This window comes from Scyliorhinus canicula, chromosome 20 (assembly GCF_902713615.1).
Source record: "Scyliorhinus canicula chromosome 20, sScyCan1.1, whole genome shotgun sequence".
In the NCBI taxonomy this organism is placed as follows: Eukaryota; Metazoa; Chordata; class Chondrichthyes; order Carcharhiniformes; family Scyliorhinidae; genus Scyliorhinus; species Scyliorhinus canicula.
Window position 1 is genome coordinate 27457237 of NC_052165.1, and position 14832 is coordinate 27472068.

The 14832-nt window shown below is 46.3% G+C and overlaps 1 protein-coding gene across 4 annotated transcripts in view; it reads left to right on the forward strand.

The window, feature by feature from the left end:
• ano6 (anoctamin 6) overlaps window positions 1-14832 on the forward strand; it is a 177822-nt gene that overhangs the window by 148529 nt on the left and 14461 nt on the right. For all 4 annotated transcript variants that reach the window (XM_038781357.1, XM_038781355.1, XM_038781358.1 and 1 more), the window contains 2 exons: window positions 11243-11367; window positions 13817-14022. In XM_038781357.1, the coding sequence (XP_038637285.1) occupies window positions 11243-11367; window positions 13817-14022 (331 nt within the window). The remainder of the gene's footprint in view (window positions 1-11242; window positions 11368-13816; window positions 14023-14832) is intronic.

Below are 14832 nucleotides of genomic sequence, written 5' to 3' on the forward strand. Positions count from 1 at the left end.
GAATCGGTTTCTTCAAACAGCCAAAATCGCTTCTTTGCAAAAATATGCAAATATCTTCTTTATTTTCTTCACATGGATCATCATCCTGACAACGAGACTGAGGAGAGAGAGTATTATGTTCTGACCGAGCTGAATCCGTATCAGAAAAATCCTTCTCTGCACCCACATCATCTTTTACTTCTCCAGGTTCTCCTACTTCTTCTTTACTTCTTTTTATCCATGCATCTAATGCCCCTCTTTGATGGGACTCTTCTTCGACTCTGGCCCTCTTTTTTTTTTCCTGTTCTGTGCTCCACTCGGTTGTACACAAAATACTCGTAACATTCATTTTCTATCTCAAAAACCGTAAGACGCATGAGAAAATGGGAAGAAAATGGTAAACAATCGGTCAGTTGCAGACGGATAAACCATATTTCATTTCTTTGTTCCTTCGTATCAAATTATTTCACACTGATTCTCCACTGATAATTTTGTGCAATTTATATCATAGACTTGCAAATTAGTGGTATCTGTATTCGAATATTAGCATGTTAAGGAATAAATGTCTCCTATTCCGAGATTAAATGCCATAGCAGTCCTCTGATCATCCAGGCTTCACTCTTACTACATTCCACGTAAATATTTCATTAAATATCGCCAAAAACCTATAAAAACCGTAGTTGCACCTGTTCTAGAGCTATTCACTGACCTGAGTAGGTAAAAGAACTAATCTAGATGCACAAAAAGCTGAAGAAAAGACGAGTTATGACTCGAGGAAACGCAGGAACGAACAGCCACGTCTGCTTGTTGCTTTTGATGGTTGCACCACATACATCATGCGCATGCGTGTGGGGGGGATGGGGAGAAGGACCATTTTCTCTAGACAGAAAGGGTACACCATGTTAAAGGAATAAAGGGCTAACAACTGCCTCTGCAGTGTGGTGAGCCTCCAAAAATTGATTTATCACCGCTGAAATTTTAAAATTACTATCTTATTTCCTTCTCTGGGGCAGCACAGTGGCCTAGTGGTTAGCACAACCGCCTCACGGAACTGAGGTCCCAGGTTCGATCCCGGCTCTGGGTCAATGTCTGTGTGGAGTTTGCACATTCTCCCCGTGTCTGCGTTGGTTTCGCCCCCACAACCCAAAAAATGTGCAGAGTAGGTGGATTGGCCACGCTAAATTGCCCCTTAATTGAAAAAAATAATTGGGTAATCTAAATTTAAAATTTTTTTTTTTTTTTTTTAAATAAATTTTTTTTTTTTTTCCCTTCTCTGATTGGATGCCCCCATCCAATGGATGCCCGGGGCCAATGCACCGTCGCACCCCCCCCCCCCCCCCCCCCCCCCCCCCCCCCCCCCTCTGCACGCCACTGGTTTCCATTCTGGATTCTCCAGACGTTCTCCCTGCTCTCGGGCTGTTGGTCTTCAGTCCCTAAACAAGCATAGTAATAGTATTACATGGAACGCAAAATTGAACTTCCCTATCTCTGAGAGCAACAGTGATTAATGAAGGGAGTCTTGTATGTGATCATGGACTGTGTGTTGAATATTCCAATTGGGAGATAAAGTAGTTCATTTCATATTCAGTACGTACAGCAGTTAAAATGCAGAGATTAAATTGAAATTTATAGGTTTCCCCAATAGTTTAACAAAGCTATGTAATGAAGAACTGGTGCATTTCAGAATAGAAAGTTCACAGGTTTTATGACTGGTCTCTGTTGAGCCCATTGATTTTGCCTATAGTGGTCATGTGTTTTAGTTGGCCTCCATACATTGGTGCAGAGAGGGAAAATTATTGAGGACTTAGTTTGATTTTTTTTTTTCAATTTAGTGTCCCCAATTATTTTTTTTTCCAATTAAGAGGCAATTTAGCATGGCAAATTCACCAAACCAGCACATGTTTGGGTTGTGGGGGTGAAACCTACGCAGACACGGGAGAATGTGCAAACTCCATACGGACAGTGACCCAGGGCCGGGATTCGAACCTGGGTCCTCAATGCTGCTGCCCCAGTACTAACCACTGCGCCACTGGCCGCTCCAGGACTTAGTTGTATTGTCCGCACTCGTTATAGAGTCTTGCGCATAAATGGCAGTCTCTTGAACAAGGTACAGGAGGGTGCAAACAATGGTACTAAAAATCAAACCGTGTCTGTATCATTCATCCCAAAATTTTACAGGCCAAATGGTGACCATGAAAACACTACCCAATATTTATTCTCTTTTTTAAAATATATTTTAGTCCAAAATCACATCAACAAAGTACAAAATAAATAAAGTATATGTAGTTTGTTCAATTTTTCCCCCTTTAATTCCCAACCCTCTTGTGACAATCAATTCCTCAGAAACAGCCTCCAACACAAGTAATACCCCTCCTCCGACCCTCTAAGGCCGAACTTTATCTTCTCCAGCCTAAGAAGTTTACTTGCGTTGATCTCAAGCTCAATAGTATCTATCGCCGAGCAATTAGGGAGGTGAAAGCCACCACATCGGCCACCGTCCCCATCTGCAACCCCAGTGCCTCCAACACCGCAACAATTGCCACCATAGAGTCCAGCATCACCCTCAATCCCACAATCCCCGACAATCTCCCAAATCGCGTCCCAGAAGCACCACGCACACACACACACATATATTATACACACGCGTCCTCTACTCCTGGGAGAAACCTACTCATCTGGGCCCGAGTCATCTGAATCCTATGTACCACCTTAAACTGTATAAGGCTCATCCCCGCATGTGAGTAGGTTGAGTCGATGCGATGCATTATCTTGCTTTAAATTCCCTACCCCATTCCGATCTGTAACTCCTCCTCCCACTTCTACTTGATCCCTTCCACTAAGGTAGACCCCTTCTCTCCCAACCACCATTGGATATCTTCAATCCTCCCTTCGTCCCACTCATCCGGGACCAATGACGTCTCCCATAGCGTATAGTTCAGCTGAAGATACGAGGACAGCTCCTTCCACGCAAAAGTCCTCACCTGCCAATATCTAAACTCATTCCCCCTTGGCAACTCAGACCTCTCTCGCACTTCCTCCAACCCGCAAACGTACCCACAGCGAACAGGTCCCTGACCCGCTCTATCCCTTCCTCCCGCCATCTCGTATACATCCCCTCCTCAATTGATTCCAGATCTTAAATGAAGATTCTTTGTTTTTTAGAAAATATTTTATTGAAGCATTTGTAATTTTCACAATTTAACATGTTGACATTTCTAAAACAACTGCTCGGGTGGACGCACAAAATACCCCCTAAAAGAATAACAAATAATAAACCACGTCCCCCACTTCTCTTGCCCTGTCCCCAATTACCTGTATACTAAGCTCCCTGTCCTTATTTAACATTACCCTGCCTCCTGTTTTACTCCCCCCCCCCCCCCCCCACATTTTACCTTTTCCCCCTTACTGCTGACTTTCAATTTTTGTTAAAGAAATCGATGAACGGCTGCCAACTCCAGGTGAATCCCTGTATTGATCCTCAGAGCGAACTTGATTTTCTCCAGACTGAGAAACCCTACCATATCGTTGACCCATGCTCCTGACTCTCCCCCCGCACTTGAAGTTACCGAAACCTGTTCCCACCCGGCAAATCAAACTCCTCCTCTAATGTCTCCAAGGTCGGAGAGCCCTCCTGGATGAATAGATCCCCAAACCTCTGAATCCCTGCCCGCTGCCATACCTTAAAGCCCCCATCCAGCCCCCCCGAGACAAACGGGTGATTGTCACAGATCGGTGACCACACTGACTCCCCCTCCAGTCTCATATGCTGCCTTCATTGCCCCCACACCCTTAGGGCTGCCACCACCACCGGACTTGTAGAGTACCGAGCCAGCGAGAACGGCAGGGGCGCCGTCAGTAAAGCCTCCAAACTCATACCTTTGCATGATGTTGCCTCCATCCGCTCCCAAACCGACCCCTCCCCCACTACCCACTTCCTTACCATCGCTATCTTGGCAGTCCAGTAATAGGTAATAAACATGGGAGAGCCAATCCCCCTTCCCCGTGGGCCCGTTCCAGGAGTGCCCTCCATACTCTCTGGGTTTTACCCGCCCTTATAAACCTCGATATCGCCGCATTTATACTTCCGAAAAAAGCCTTTGGGGTAAAAATCGGGAGACATTGAAAAAAGAAAAGCTGTCTCGGAAGGACTGTCCTCTTCACAGTTTGAACTCTCCCGGCCAGCGTCAGTGGGAGCTTCCCATCTACGGAAATCCCTTCTCATTTGATTCACTGCTTGTGAAGCTGCCCCCAAACATCTCTCTCTTTCCCATATTTAACTTATAATCTGAAAATTGCCCAAATTCTCCTAATACCTCCATGATTCCGGTCACCACCACCACCACCGGGTCCGTGATATATAGCAGCAAATCGTCCACATAGAGAGGCCCCTGTGTTCTAACTCACCCCTCACTATACCCTGCCAGGCATTCGCTGCTCTCAAGGCCATTGCTAAGGGTTCTATGACCAGGGCAAACAGTAATGGGGAGAGCGGGCATCCCTGCCTTGTCCCCCAACATAGACTAAAGTATTCTGACCGAACTCAGTTAGTTCTTACGTTTGCCACTGGCACCCAGTGCAATAACTGGACCCACCCCACAAATCCCTACCCAAACCTAAAATATCTCAGATACTTCCATTCCACCCGGTCGAAAGCCTTCTCCGCATCCATGGCGACTACCACCTCAGCCTCGCGCCCCTCTGCTGGCACCATAATTACATTAAAAAGCCGTCTAATGTTGGATGTCAGGTGCCTGCCCTCTACAAATCCCGTCTGATCCTCCCCAATTATCTCCGGGCCACAAACCTCTATTCGAGTGGCCAGGATCTTTGCCAATAATTTGGCATCTACATTCAAGAGGGAGATTGGCCTGTACGATCCACAGCTCTCCGGATCCTTGTCTCGCTTCAGGATGAGAGAAATTGATGCCTGTGATAACGTTGGGGGGAGTACTCCAGCTCTTTGGACTCGTCAAAAGCCTTAACCAGGCGCAGCCCCAGTAACCCAGAGAACTTATAAAATTCCAATGTGAATCTGTCAGGTACTGGGGCTTTACCCGATTGCATCGCCCCCAGTCCATCTATCACCTCCCCAAGCCCAATTGCCCCCCCCCCCCCCCCCCCCCCCCCCCCTGTAAAATACCCACAACACTTCATTCACCGCCCCCGGGTCTGTCACCATCTTCCCTCATATCCTTTATTTTCCCTATTTCTCTCGCCGGCTCCTGTTTCCTCGGCTGATGAGCCAGCATCCTGCTAGCTTTCTCCCCATGCTCATATATTGCCACTATAACCCTCTTCAGCTGACCCTCTGCCTTTCCTGTGGAAAGGTGCCCAAACTCCATTTGAAGTCTCTGACACTCCTTCAGGAGCTCCTCATTTGGAGACTCCGAACATCTCCTGTCCACCTGTAAGATTTCTCCTACCAACCTGTCCAGCTCCAACCGCTCACTTTTATTCCTGTGGGCTCTAATCGAAATACGTTCCCCTCTAATAACCGCATTCAGTGCCTCCCAGACCATCCCAGCCGCAATCTCTCCCATGTCATTGATCTTTATGTACACCCGAATGGCCTCTCTCACTCGTTCACAGATCTCCTCATCCGCTAACAGCCCTGTATCTAGTCTCCTTTGTGGGTGCTGGGGCATTCCCATGCTTACCCGTAGGTGTATCCAGTGCGGTGCGTGATCTCAAACCACAATTGCTGAGTACTCGGTGTCCTCAACCCCTGCTAACAGTGTTTTATCTAGCACAAAGAAATCTATCCTGGAGTACGCCTTGTGTACATGGGAATAAAATGAATGTTCCCTGTTCCTTGGTCTCTCAAATCTCCATGGATCTACCCCTCCCCTGCGCTCCATGAACCCCCGCAGTTCCTTTGCCATTGCTGATAGTTTCCCCGACCTAGCACTCGACTGACCCAATCTCAGGTCCAGGACCGTATTAAAGTCACCACCCATGATCAGCCGGTGCGAGTCAAGGTCTGGGATCTTTCCCAGCACCTTCCTGACAAACGCGACATCATCCCAGTTTGGGGCATACATATTCACCAGCACCACTGCCATTCTCTCTAGCTTCCCGCTAACAATAACAAATCTGCCTCCCGGGTCTGCCTCTATCTTCCCCACCTCGAATGTCACTCTTTTGTTAATCAGGATAGCCACCCCCCTTGTTTTAAAGTCCAGTCCTGAATGAAACACTTGCCCGACCCATCCCTTCCTTAATCTAATTTGGTCTCCCAGCTTCAGGTGAGTCTCCTGTAACGTGCGGCCTTGTCCCGCTCCCCTGTCAATCTGCCATGACCTTTCCTAGGCCAGCTCCTAGCCCGTGTTCCGCACCTCACTTGATCCGCCCCTTGGCGGTAACCGCCATCTGATCTCCATCTCCTGTCTCCCAGCTGCCCCCTGCCGGTCAGCAGTAACCCCCCCCCCCACTTCATCTAAATGAAGATTCCACCAGTGGGCGGCTCATATATTTCCTTTGGGATAAAGGTAACGGGGCCAGTGCCAAGGGCCCTCAAACTCATTCCCATGTAAGTTTCCTCCTCCAACCGGACCCAGTCCAAACCCCCTCTCTCTGCGAGTCCAGAAGGGTTAGCAGAAAAGTTTGGGCTTTCACAGTCGGAGAACTTTAGATATCTACAGGTGAAGGATGTTGCGAGGAAGGTCTTCCCGTCATTTCCAGTAGTACCGCCAGTCTCATTGTAGGAAAGGGTTCTGTCGCTGGCGGGGATGGAGGAGGGGAGCACCTGGGGAATTTACGGGAGGATAATGGCAGAGGATACTACATCTCTTGTGGGGACTAAGGCCACGTGGGAGATGGGGTTGTGGCTAAATAAAATTAAGGGGTGTGATGGGAGGCCTTGCGTAGGGTGAGCACTTCTTTGTCGTACCTGAGACTGGGGCTGATATAGTTGATGGTGGTACACTTGGCTCACTTAATTAGGGCTAGGACAAGTTGGTTGTTTGAGGGGTTGGAACACAAGTGTGAGCGTTGTGGGAGGGGCCCAGCAAATCATGTGAAGATGTTCTGGGCATGTACTGAGCTGGTGAGATTTTGGGTTTCTTTCTTTAGCACCATGTTGCCGATTCTACAGATAGAGTTGGAGCCCAGTCCACTGGTGGCCATATTTGGGGTGTCAGACCTGCCGGAGCTGCAGATGTCATAGAATTTACAGTGCAGAAGGTGGCCATTTGGCCCATCGAGTCTGCACCGGCCCTTGGAAAGAGCTCGCACCTCCACCCTATCCCCGTGACCCCACCTAACCTTTTTGGACACTAAGGGTCAATTTAGCATGGCCAATCCACCTAGCCTGCACTTTTTTGGACTGTGGGAGGAAACTGGAGCACCCGGAGGAAACCCACATAGACACAGGGAGAACTTGCAAACTCCACACAGACAGTGACCCAAGCCGGGAATCGAACCTGGAACTCTGGAGCTGTTAAGCAACAATTGCTACTATGCTGCCCTTCTTGTATTAGCCTTCGCTTCACTGATCGCTCGTGGATGCTGTTGGAGTGGAGGTCAGCTTCTCCACCCAATGCAAGAGCTAGTCACTGTCAGCTGATGGGAGTTTGGGTGGCTGTGGTTTTGTTTGAGGATGTGTTGTTTTATTTTATTGTTCTGTATTCATTAAAAAACATTCAATAATTGAAATATAATTGAAAGATCTAATTTTAAAGATAGTTTAAAAGTACTATATTTATTACTGTATTTATTACAATTGCTTTAAGTGGGTATAATCCCTAAATTGAATGATACTGTTTTGACGATTTTTCTACTTTTGTTTATTTGCTATGTTCTTATGCCAAAGATCTTGCATTTCCCCACACGTCCTTCGCAATTGCAAATGGCTGTCAAGAACACACTTGCAGTTCAGCTTTCCGACTGTTCCGACTCCCTGAACACTATAGGCTGGGTACTATTGGTTCCTGGGGAGGATGAGCTCCCGGAATTGTGGGGGGGGGGGGGTTTGCAAGGAAATCTTTAACAGTTTCACCTGTATAAATAGAGCTCGCCAGTGTGGTACCAGCTAGTGTAGGAGGCAGCAGTGAACTATTGTTGTAAATAAAGTTATTTTCTTTTTGACTCTACAAACTCATGCTAGATTCTTCGTGACCCTCACAAAAGCTACTTTAATTAAATTGTCTAAAATTGTGTCTTGCATTAGTTTTGTGGAATAACATTGGGCGGGATTCTCCGACCCCCTGCCGGATCAGAGAATCGCCAGGGGGTGGCGTGAATCCCGCTCCGACGCCGGCTACGGAATTCTCCGGCGGCGTTTTTTTGACAGGGGCGGGGATCACGGCAAGCCGGTCAGGGGCCGTTGTCAGTGGGCCCCTCCCCCCCCCAGCGATTCTCCAGACTCCGAGCGGCCGCATCCCGGCCATTGTATCCAATAACATCCTATTGAGGACCTATAGAAATATTTTTAAAATCGCTCTCTCTGGAATGCAGTCAGACCTGTATTTTGCAAATTTACAAAATGTGTTCACAACATGCGCCACCCAGTGCCCAAGTCAAAGCTTAAATTAACACTTAATCAAATAAACGAGTGTCTGATGGGAAAGGTAGGCTTGTTTTGTGTTGTCATGCAAATATCATATCCAGGAATATTCATGTACCTGAACTTTCCTGTTCGCCAATTTAAAAACGTGAAAGCAAGGAACAAGGAGACATGGCTCTTTGACTCAAATTCACTCTTCCCACACACTATCCACTCTGTCATGGAATTTACCTAACCCAACCTTTTAATTGTTTTATCGTATTTTTTACAATTTATTTCTGATCCTTTACATTACAAATTTTCTAATCTCAATTTTTTTCTTGACTCATTCATTTTGAGCTTTTGTCCTCTGTTTTTGTACTCAAATCAAAACAACTTAGCTAAACTGTCAAGCCAATTCACTGTCAGAACACAGTGGGAAGGAAATATGGGGAGATTTCTGAAGTTGTGATTAAAGAGGTAGGTTTTAGGAGACATTTAAGTGTAAGGTGGATATAGTAAGATGGAAGTATTCAAAGAGTGAAGATGAAACATAGAATAGGAATGGTGGGAGAAAGATGCAATTAATTTGAAGATGAAAATGAGGATTTTTAAGTTAAAATGCCAAAAGATATGGTGCCAATGACAGTGAGCAAGGGGGTACTAAATAAGCCTGATGGTTTGGAGAAGAGAATGCAGGAGGCCATAGTTTTGGATGAGTTTGAGTTCATGTTGGATTGAACTTGATGTAAATGTACATGACCTCAAATGAGCATGAATTCTGCATTTGGGTTGAGACTTGTCTGATTAATTTGTCTCATTTTATTTTGAAATGGTACCTCCCATTACCAAGCCACAGATAAAAATGTCTTTATACTTGTTAGGTATAGTGTAAATGAGGGCAGCTTGGTGGCACAGTGGTTAGCACTGCTGCCTCACGGTGCAGAGGTCCCAGGTTTGATCCCGGCCCTGGGTCACTGTCAGTGTAAAGTTTTCACATTCTCCCTGTGTCTGCATGGGTTTCGCCCCCACAACCCAAAGATGTGCAGGGTAGGTGGCTTGGCCATGCTAAATTGCCCCTTAATTGGAAAAATGAATTGGGTATTCTAAATTTATGTTAACAAAAGAGTATAGTGTAAATGGTAGAGGTCATGGAACAAAGATCTGCAGATCGTGTTGTGCTTTCTTGCATCCTATAATCCAAGTTTGAAAATTCCCTGATATGCTATCACTTGTATGAACGCTATGATTGAAAAAAGGCCTTGGGCGTGATTAACTATCCGACAGCACCGGTTTTCTGATGCGGCGTGTCCCGGCCAGTGGCAGGATTCACCGTCTCGGCAGCCAGTCAAAGGCCTCATTTCCCATTGTGGGCAGCCCAACGCCGTTGGGAAGTACCTATGTGTGGGTGCTCTGGCGGCAAAATGGAGAATCCCGAAAGCGGAGATTCCAGCCGCTTGTATTTTATATATAGGGCTGAATTCTCTGGTACCCCAGCCGTATGCTTGGTGGCATTGTGTTTAGCACTTTCTGCATGGGTTTCCTCCGGGTGCTCTGGCCCCCCCCCCCCCCCCCCCCCCCCCCCCCCCCCCCACACAGTCCAAACGTGTGCAAGTGTGCTAAATTTCTCCTTTAATGTCCAGGTATGTACAGGTTAAGTTACAGAGATAGGGTGGGGGAGTGGGCTTCTGACGGATGCTTTTTCAGGGGATTGGTGCAGACCCGATGGGCCTCCTTCTGCACCAGGGTAGCATGGTGGTTAGCATAAATGCTTCACAGCTCCAGGATCCCAGGTTCGATTCCCGGCTGGGTCACTGTCTGTGTGGAGTCTGCACGTCCTCCCCCTGTGTGCGTGGGTTTCCTCCGGGTGCTCCGGTTTCCTCCCACAGTCCAAAGATGTGCGGGTTAGGTGGATTGGCCATGCTAAATTGCCCGTAGTGTCCTAATAAAAGTAAGGTTAAGGGGGGGTTTGTTGGGTTACGGGTATCGGGTGGATACGTGGGTTGAGTAGGGTGATCATGGCTCGGCACAACATTGAGGGCCGAAGGGCCTGTTTTGTGCTGTACTGTTCTATGTTCTATGTTCTATTATGTGATGCTTCTCGGTGACGTGTCATTCGCTGGAGGCCATTTGTCTACTGGCATTTTTCATTGGGTTTTCCCATTGAAAGCACCCCACGCCGCCGGGAAACTTGTGGGCAGGGGTGCAATGCCGGTGGGAAAAGTGAATTGCAACAGCCGGAGAATTCCGGTCATAATCTTTCACCTCCTTAGCTCTTCACAAACAGCAGTTTATTTATTGAAGTGCAATTAATACTTTGCTTGCAATTGCATCCAAACATTTACATATTAAGAAATTTGTGCACATCAACACCCAAAAATAGCAATGAGATAAATGACTAAATGTGAGCTTAGAACTGAATGTTGGCCAGGACTTTTCTTTGAATAATGCCATGATGTCTTATACATCCATCTGAATAGGATGATAACACAATGATTTAACATATCATCCAAAAGGCAACATCACCAATGATAAAGCTTTAGCAATAGCTTTCCTAAAAAAAATAAGTAGGTGATAGCCATTGAATGATACTCGGTAATCAATTTGGCTACCTCATCAAACAGTTCCAGTAGATTTTTTGGATATGGATAGTTATTTGCAAATCTATGCTGACTGTTCGCTATGTTGAAGTTGCCTACACAACAAATTCAGAACCTCGAAGTTTTGTCACAGATATTTTCATTCACCTTGTCATGATATATTTCTGTTCTTTGTACACAGATGGTTAAAGAATCTTATTGCTCGCTGTAGAAAAAAGTCAGAAGAAAAATTGCCCCGATGGGAGCAAGATTATCAGCTGCAATCCATGTCAAAGTTGGGCTTGTTTTATGAATACCTGGAAATGGGTATGTTATCATGTGTCTGTCATGTACTGGAAAGCATCTTGTTTCGCTGAATATTAAATAAAATGCCTCTGTCTTTTGCCAATAATACTGGTTTCACCTCTGGAAGGGAGTATGATTAACAACAATTAGCATTTGAGTTTTCCCAAGTAATGCTCGTTGGAATAATTAAAACTATTCAGTAATTATCTAGAGCTGCTTCATTTACATTACGTAGCCCTGCTACCATTTGAACATGAGATCAGATGCGATGCATGGGTGAGTAGGAAGCACTGGACGCGATCTAATGAAAAAGTTTTCTTTTTAAAAAAATATTTTTTATTAGGGTATTTGCAAGTTTTTATAATAATAATGACATAAACATGGTACAATATGCATTTCCACCCCATCCCAATCTTCACCCCTCCCCCCCCCCCCCCCCCCCCCCCCACTTTTGTAATTCTGCTTCCACTGACATTTTAATTTTCCCTGAGAAAGTCGACGAACGGCTGCCACCTCCGGGTGAACCCTTCCATTGACCCTCTTAAGGTGAACTTTATTTTCTCGAGACTGAGAAACCCAGCCATGTCACTAATCCAGGTCTCTGCACTCGGGGGGGGGGGGGGGGTGGTGAAGATTGGGATGGGGTGGAAATGCACGCCAGTGATAGCGGGAGCATGTCCTATCTCTTTAAAGTCCTCTTTCATTTCTTCTACGAGCCGGGGTAGGTTTAACTCGTGCAGTGCCTCCCATTCCCGGGCCACCTGGATTCCCAGATATCAAAAGTTTCTTCCTACCATTTTCTAAACGGCAGCTCTCCCAGTCTCTTCTCCTGCCCTCTTGCCTGTATCGCGAACATCTTGCTTTTCCCCATGTTCAATTTATACCCCCAAAAATTACCAAATTCCCTGTGGATCCGCATAACTTCCCCATCCCCTCCAACGGGTCTAAAATATACAAGAGCAGGTCATCTGCATAAAGTGAGACCCGGTGCTCCCCCCCAACCAGCCCTTTATAATGAAAACGTTTCTGTGTCATTTGTGACGGGTTTTGCTGGGAGTTCCTCCCCACGCTGTATCTACCACACTTCTCACCGGGCTAGCCCAAACCTAGAATTAGTTTAATCACTGGGGCTCCTCAGACCGGCACCTCGGAGATGGTCCACCATTTTGTAAGAGTGTCCTGGCCGTCCCCCATACCCGCCACGCACAGATAATGTCACCGCCTCCCACACCTGGGAAACACCTCCCCCCCCCCCCCCCCCCTTCAAGTGATTACCACCCCTCCATGGGACCGCTGAGGACCCCTCTTTTCAGGCTTTCCCACACCCCCCAACCGCCGGAGGCCCCTTCATACCCTGCATCCCCCACCGTTCATACCCCATCCTCCTTTCATGGGCACTGCCCTCCAGGCAGTGCCACCCTGGCAGTGCCCCTGATAGCTTTACAGTGCCACCTGACACCTTAGTGCCAGTGCAAAGATGCCAGCCTGGCTGTGCCAAGGTGCCCACATTCAAGGGGAAGGGCCAGGCAGCCACCCTGCCCCACCCTGACCAGGGGTCTCCAATGACCCGAGAGACCCCCTGGGTACAATTCTGCCTGGTCCATATTGATGTGGGCCAGTACTGAACGGCGCCAGGCTCAGGTCTCCCTGGGGAGGCCGGTAGATCCCAGGTATTCATGCCTGGGTTTAAAACCGATTTAGGTGAGCGAGGCTTAGTCTCGCCCATTGTGGGCCAGATTCTCATCGTGACACCTCATGGTATCTGGTTAGATCCCGTGAGCTGTACTGGCTGTCGGAAAGCCAGTGGGAGGTCTCTCCCAGGATCTACTGGCCAGTCTGTGCTCCCATTCAGGCGTTACGTGGCAGGTAGATTGCACCCTCGATTTAATATATACTTGGCCATATCACCATCTCTGTCTATGAATTCTACCCATCTGTGGCAAGCAGTTAGGCTTATTGATGTCCTATCTTAGCTATTCAAAATCACCAGGAAAGTTTGGCTTGTGTTTCATTATGTATTGGCTAGCATTTAGAAACATTATTGTCTTTGTGTTTCATTCAGTGATTCAAATGCTCAATTTATTTATTCAGTACCTACACAGTCTGTTCCATTGGCCCCAACAATGTGAGAAGATTTTCTGCTTCTGCACTCCTGATTCAGAGCAGAAGTGCATAATGGCAAACTGCACGCCTTGAGTCAATGATGCTTCATCCATTAATTTGTAAGAACAGAAAAGAACAGATTTTCCACAGTGCGCTGTTTATAACAGCAATACTCTCTGACCCCCTCTCAAATAGTTTTAACCTCCCTTTAAATGTTTCACCTTGGATCTTTCTGGTTTAACAAGTAAGTGAGGTGACATGACACAGACGCGACGTGAACCTTTTAGCTGAGACCTAGACCGTCGGAACATTTCCTTCTGATTCATGCTAGTAGAAGCATTCATTTTACCTTTTGTTCATTTTACAGTTATACAGTTTGGTTTTGCCACCATCTTTGTGGCATCATTCCCTCTGGCACCTCTACTGGCACTGATAAATAACATCATTGAAATACGAGTAGATGGTTGGAAAATGACCACTCAGTTTCGACGGATTCTGGCAGCCAAGGCACAAGATATTGGAGCCTGGCTGCCGATCTTACATGGAGTGGCTGTTTTTGCTGCTGTGACAAATGTGAGTCGAGCCTTTGAATCTTGTAAGAAATTGACAGCAGCTCAAAATGCATTATGTCTCCTGCCTAATAGTTTTACCATAAACAAAGAATGAACTATGCACAGTTGCATGAAGAGTTTTAAATAGAATTTTTTTAAACAGCCAAGTGAAGAATGGATTGTGCACCAAATGGTATGCCGGGGATCTTTGTTGCAGTGACTATTTTGTCTATTTTATTTTATTGGTTTGCTAGATGTAAAGTACAAGAGGAGGGATATAAAACCAGAGGAAGAGTCAAAGCAGTTGCCACGTTTTGAACTTTATTCTTATGGGAAGTATTTTTTTGTTCCCATTTCCTTCATATGCCTGGCCTGGCATCTAAAGCAAGAAGGCAGTCATGCAGCCTATTCCCAGTACTAATTCATTCTTCCTAAGGCAAGGCCAGTTTTCTGAGTAGGGTTGTTTTCTTTAAACCAGCACCAAATAATCTGGAAATTCACTTTGCACGGAACATTATTTTGTTTAAATGGATTGTGTGGATTACACCGATTTGGGGTGAAATGTACTGAAAAGGCCAGCAGTACCCCATTGCATGTACAACTATAAATAAATGAGTAAATTGAAGCAATGCAGAACTTGTGTTGTTCTGAATACTGTCTCAGCAACATTCATACATGTTTCACAGCATTAACAATGTAAACAGACACTTATTGACAGTCCTAAATAACTTGCACAGTAACAGAGAGAAGTTGCACCATACACACTCAAATTACATTGTATAGACAGCTTTCGATATACCATAAGGACACCGCAAATAAAGGTCACCTGTTG